Source organism: Silene latifolia, chromosome 8 (genome assembly GCF_048544455.1).
Source record: "Silene latifolia isolate original U9 population chromosome 8, ASM4854445v1, whole genome shotgun sequence".
Lineage (NCBI taxonomy): Eukaryota > Viridiplantae > Streptophyta > Magnoliopsida > Caryophyllales > Caryophyllaceae > Silene > Silene latifolia.
This window is the reverse complement of record NC_133533.1, coordinates 110918146-110924781: the sequence shown is the minus strand read 5'-3', so window position 1 is coordinate 110924781 and position 6636 is coordinate 110918146. Positions and strand designations below refer to the sequence as shown.

Genomic DNA, 6636 nt, shown 5'->3' with positions numbered 1-6636 from the left:
TGTTTGAATTTACTTACTTCCAAAGCCAAACCATAACTCACCTTTCTTTGCTTATTGCAGTTTTAAGTCTTTTTTTTTTTTTTTTTTAATTTGCACATTTAGACTTAATAGCGAATTCTTCCTTCACCTGCAGGGTCCGACCCTTGCCGTTTACTATTTGTTTATTTGCACATTTTGAAGCTAGCCAAGTATCAAACTGTGTAAATGGATACAATGAGAAAAAAGATTACGCATCTGAGGTAATACCTCAACCTTGTAGTTTTTGAGCATATACACATTTTTTTCCGAGTATATTACCATTTATAAATATAGTTTTTGAGCAATATTATATTTTTTTAGTATAACATTTTAGTAAATGTGCTCAAAAACTTTATACTAAATCAGAACTCAAAAACTTTAAAATAAAACTCAATAAATAAACAATAAAAGGTACTACCTCAGATATATAGTCTATGAACTAGGATACAATTCATATAAACATTATTCATGCCTATTTCATGTCAAAGCCCACAAACTACATTACTACTACACTTGGTTTTATTTTAACATTATTCATGCCTATTTCATGTCAAAGCCCACAAACTACATTACTACTACACTTGGTTTTATTTTAGAGACAGCCTCACTTGTCTCATCAAGCTTCCATAACTTCCTTATGCCGGTATACTTTCAGGATCTATATCTCTTTGGCCACCCCTGTTGCAACTTCAGCATCACCTCCCACCTTCTCATCGCTTAATAGTGCTGAAACTCTCGCCGCTATACTGTGTTTCGCTTCAGGGGACACTCCATGTTTACCTATTATCGACTCTAACACTGCTTCCGCCATGTTTTTGTTATCAATCACAGCTTTTCCAACTGCTGGAATCGACTCATGCTTGGAAAATGCCACCTGTAGTCCAGTTTAAACCCAGGTACGAGAAATCAGCATTGTTTAGTCTCCATTTAGTAAAGCCAAAGACTCCCCAATTCTCCGGTTAAAGAGTATGATTGGAATAAAGAAAACCGGTTGACTGATTTGTTTATTCTTATGACTCAAGGAGAAACAGCAGTCTTAACTCGTTTTCATTATTGGTAATTTGGAAACAGTCTTTTCCGAACAATTATAATCACACAAGGCATCAAGGTATGTAATCCGGATAGAAAGACAGGTACTAACCGTAAGTGAACCAGTAGGCGACTGAGTAAACATTATAGAGTGTCCAGGAGGAAAGTTCTCATCCTTGAAGACCTCAATGAATTTATCAACAGCTCTGGCTTCCTCGTCTGTATAAATTCCAACCGATTTCCAAAATTTGACGCAGTTCTCCGTCACCTTGTCCGCGTACTGTTGTCCCGTCAATGGCAATATCATAGTAACCTGCGTAAATTTCTCAAATGGACCTACAAGTTGATCGAGAGTTATTAAGAGTATTATAACTAAGGTTTATGACATAAGCTACGTTTAATTAAGTACGACTACCTAGTCACGAATATTGTTTGTTAGTAACATTTACGTGCAAAATCAAATCATTTACACTAATACTCCCTCTGTCCCGGTCATTTGTTGTCCTTTTCCATTGTTGGGTGTCTCAGTCATTTGTTGTCCTTTCTATTTTAAGAATGAACTTGATGAGTAATTTGCTCATTCCCATTCAATTTGTTCCACTTGTCATTTAGTTATTGGCCTTTTCCTCATTCCTTGGTCTTTGTGCCAAAACGAAAGGACAACAATTGACCGGGACGGAGGGAGTATTATGATAGCATTCTACTTAGAGGGCTAGCTATGTACGAAATATCATCAAGGATAATTTCAGTAATCCTGCTACAATTGTTCATATAGGACTCGATATTACTTCCTCTATCCCATAGTGTTGTGATCAAGTAGGAACAAGGCCTTGTTTCGATATGATGATTTAGAGTAAAAAGGAGTGGAAGAGGATGTGGGGATACAAAATCCTTTGATTTGTTAGTAAAGAGAATAGGAGGGAAATGAGAGGATTCACATGGCCTTGTCAAACTCCCTTCAATATTTATCAGTAGTATTATTAATAATTATTGAAATGCGTGTAAATCCAATTAAATAAAAAAGGTACCTGTAACGATATCCCTGAAAAACTCAACGGAATCAGCCAAGTGAGAGGCAGATTTGGCCTTCCATTTAGGCGCTAACTCCGTAATAGCAGATTCCTCCAAGTATACTCCAATTGCAGTAAATTTTACAAAATTACCCCCTAGCTCCATTCCTCTAACACCTGCCACGCACATTCTACATTTTTTAGCCACCCATACTTTTACTTCTCTCTCTTTTTTTTCTTAACCAAAATATGTCTCACATTATTTTATTTTAGATTGCTCAACTCAAAAATAGATTATTCCTTAATAAAATATCATACCACATTTATAATATATCGAATTTAACTAGATATAAATCTATGAAAATTCATGTAAAATAAATTCTTCTGAACTTAATTCTTTAACTTTACTCGAGACTTATTTAAAATTTATGACAATAACATCTGTTTTTTTTTTAAAAAAAAAATAAAAAAAAAAAATAAGGTAATAAAACATGACATTAACATCTGTTATTTTACTGCCGTTACAGTCGAACATATAGCCGAATTTATCATCATAACCATTAATATTCACCATTTGAAAACAGAGCTACAATTAGTAAGTAGTATTTAGTAACAGAGTCCCAATTTGAAATTAGAAAATGGTAAGCACAGATTGAAAATTGAAGATAGCGAATTAATAATATACTCTTTCTCTATATCTATATCTCAGTTAATAATTTACGTATACCTTACTAAGAGGAAAATAAAACAAACGTAAACTAAACACAAAGAAATAGTAGACAAATTATTAAAATAAAATGACTATTCATATATTTGATTTGTAGGGGAGCCTCTAGTTCCGCCACTGAATGTATGATTGACGACTAACCTGCGCCAGCAAGGAAGAACGATTTATGGGTGCCTGGTGGTTTAACCGACTGTGGAAACAAGAAGTCCGCTACCTTAACTTCGGTAATTGTCGGTGACGCTGCCATTTCTCACGGACAGATGACTTTTTTTGAAATTTTCGGAAAAAAAGGGAAATCAAATTGTCCCTCTCGGTCTATTTCAGAGTTCTTTTTTTAAAATATGGTCTATTTCAGAGTTGGTGATATTTCTACGGAGTTTCCAGGTTAGAGTGAACTCTTCTTTATAAAGAAGAGAGGCGGTTGCATGGGGACATTTATGCAAAACCAAAAAAAATATATATAGGTATGTTGAATTGAGGTTATACTGTCAAAGGCCTAGATATGTTAAATTGATTGGAAGACAAAGTAGGAGTAGTTAGGTGTGAGTAAATTGAGGTTATACTGTCATGCTCGTGGAACAAAGGTAGCCGTTCAAGATACCTAACTTGGGTGCTTATCAATTTGACTTTTAAGTATCAAAATGGATTCTACTCATTTTATTTCTTTTCTTTTTTCTTTTTTTTTCATTTTTTCTCACAAAATATACTCCCTCCGATGCAGACAAATGGTAACATTTAACTAAAACGGATAATCCATACCAATAGTAACATACTCCATCTTATTTGGCCTAAAAAATAACTAAGATAAGTGGGGATCCCCTGTCCCATTTGGTGTTTTAATGTGTGTGCCACTCCAATCACCTTCTAACTTATCAACAAATTAATATAATTACTAATATAGATCCCGCGCAAATGCGCGGTTTTTTAGATAGAGATATTAGAAAATGTAACAATTATACTATTGGTAATTAATAGTGTAAATCCCGCACATTTGTGGTATATATAGAGGTTTTTTTTAGTTATTGTTTAAATATTTTAAATTGATACATTATTAATTTTTCATATTTTTCATATACCCAATTGTATTTCAATATGAGAAAAAAATGAACTATGAACTAATCAAGAGAATTTAGTAAAGTTATAAAATATGTTTAATGATTTTTTTCTTTAATATAAAACTAATGTTTACAAATAATAAATTTTCTCAAATTATGTTAATGATTTTTTTTTTTTTTGTGATGAAGCTAATAATATCAGTTTAAAATTTTGTTTTATACAAAATGTGTCAAGTCATTCTCTCATATATAATAATAAATAACAAAAATTTAGAAATTTACAGTTTATAAAATTATGTAAATCTATCTTCTTTAATTAAAATATTATGATTAAGATTTTCAAAGAAAATACTATTATTTGGTTAAAAGGTTATATTTTGATGAAATGATAATAATTTAAAGAAAAAAGTATTTTTGTTTTCTTATTTAGCTTAATACCTTTTGGAGGAAAATTGGGGAGAATTTTATTCTCTTAGTATATACTCCTAGGAGGATTCATTCCAAATTTTATACCTTCAAATTTTTATATTTCACCTAATTGTATTTTAATATGAGAAAAAAAATGTAGTATGCCATGTTTTTCCTTTTAACATAAAGTTAATGATTTTTTTTATAACTTTGCTAAAATTATCTTAATGAGTTTTTTACGTAGCTAATAATATTATTTTATTGTTTTATACAGTTTAAGTATGCATTAAGTCATTTTCGAAAAAAAATTAACGATTTTGTATTTTATAATTTTATACTCCTTTTATTTTATTTTGATTAAAACATTATATAATTAAAATTTAGAATTTAATAAAAAGAGTCATGCTTTAAGAAAAAGATTATAGTTTAATGGAAAATTTTTATTTCTTTCCTTATACTCCGTATAAGTATGTGGAGTTTGCAGGGAAAACTTTTGAGAATTTTTATTCTCTTAGTAGTAGGGGGGATTGCAATATTTTATTTTGCAATAAGTGATGTGTCAAAAGGTGGGTGGGGTGGCACACAGAATGGGACACAAAAGTGGGACAAAGGATCCTTACTAAACTAAGATACCTTATATTCCACTACCTATTTATATGTTCACAAATTCTCATTATATACGGCACATATTCGTCTATAGCTATAGACGAGTCAAATATTCACCCACTTTAAACAAAATGGGTCAGATGTCACCACCTTAACGCCAAATGTCACTTGTTGTAGTCTAGGAAATGGCACTGGTGACATTTGACGTTAAGGTGGTGACATTTGGCCCGTTTTGCTTAAAGTGGTGAATATTTGGCCCGTTTATAGCTATAGACGGATATCCTCGTCTATAATGAGACGCTTTGTTATATGTTTGCCATCAAATGGCCTACTCACCCACTCCCTCAACATTTCCACCAAAATGAGATGAGTAACTTTTTTTTTAGGATTTATTGAATTTGTACCAAGTATACATTAAAATATGGCTTATTATATTTTTGTTTTCCTCATTTTTACGCAAATTAGTAAGAAAATCAAATACTCCTATAACTAAAAATACTCACCTTCTATTGAAGGATGATGTAATAGTAAATTAGTGTGTCAGCTTTATTGGAAAATAATACACATGTTTTGTTAAGCCATAATACAATTTGTTATCCACAAATTGCACATTATTATAAATTCACGAATAAATTATCCACAAATTGCACATTACTTTTTACATAATACAATTTTTGTTCGTATTTATATTTGCTACTTTTTTTTTTTCTTAGGATATGTTTCTAAATGCGAAATGTTTTGTTAAGTCATCACATTTTATTATCACCAACATATACAATATCTTGATTGCTAATGTAATTATAATTCAAATCTAATAATCTTAAATATGACATCGTATAAAATTTGACAATTTTTATATATCTTTAGTTAATAATAACGTTCTAAATAACAAGCCGTGCAATTTTGCACCGGTTTAAAACTAGTTCTCATTATATACGGCGCATATCCGTCTATAGTTATAGACGGGTCAAATATCCACTCACTCTAAGCAAAACGGGCCAAATGTCACCACCTTAACGCCAAATGTGACCAGTGCCATTTCTTAGGCTACAACAAGTAGTTTATCACATGAAAATGGTACTAGTGACATTTGGCGTTAAAGTGGTGACATCTGACCCATTTTGTTTAAAGTGGGTGGATATTTGACCCGTCTATAGCTATTGACGGATATCCTCGTCTATAATGAGACGCTTTGTTATATGTTTGCCATCAAATGGCCTACTCACCCAATCACTCAACATTTCCACCAAAATGAGATGAGTAATAAAGGAAATAGAGAAAAAAGGAAATACGGAGTAATAAACTACCTGCGCCAGCAAGGAAGAAGGTGTTGTGGGAACCAGGAGGGGTGTTGAGCATGGAAGGGAAGACGTAATCTTCCACCTGAATTTGTGTCACCCTCTGTGATTCACCCATTCTTGCGGACAAAATTACAGCAAATGTATGTTGAAATGGGAGCTACTTTTTTTATAATTGAATTCAAGTGCTAACTGCAACTAGCCCAATCTACTCTTTATAGGAAAATGAAAGAGCCTTTAGAGAGCTGTGCTTAAACCACGTCATCAAAACTCAAAAGAAATTTTAGTTAATTTCTACAAATGTGGTAGGGTCAATAACAAATGACAAATTTACTTGGCAGGAGTGAAGTGACAACTTGCATTTTATTTACCAGTTTTAAAATTTACTCCTATCATTCATAAATTCATTTTGGTTTTTAATATTTATAACTAGTTTTGAAACCCGTGAAAAATTACGGGTCCTATACAAATTCCCTTTTTTATTA

General features: G+C 31.9%; 1 protein-coding gene across 2 annotated transcripts; it reads right to left on the bottom strand.

Annotated features, from left to right (window-relative positions):
• Positions 1–416: 416 nt before the first annotated feature.
• LOC141597335 (chalcone--flavanone isomerase-like) lies at positions 417–6350 on the bottom strand. 2 transcript variants are annotated; one of them, XM_074417754.1, is made up of 4 exons: positions 6161–6350; positions 2076–2234; positions 1160–1383; positions 417–892 (listed from the first exon to the last, which is right to left on the bottom strand). In XM_074417754.1, the coding sequence occupies exons 1-4, from the start codon at positions 6267–6269 to the stop codon at positions 677–679; spliced, it is 708 nt and encodes a 235-aa protein (XP_074273855.1). In that variant the 5' UTR covers positions 6270–6350; the 3' UTR covers positions 417–676. The 2 variants fall into 2 exon arrangements, with proteins under 2 accessions (XP_074273855.1, XP_074273856.1); XM_074417755.1 differs by lacking the exon at positions 6161–6350 and adding an exon at positions 2926–3266.
• Between the last annotated feature and the right edge of the window lie 286 nt (positions 6351–6636).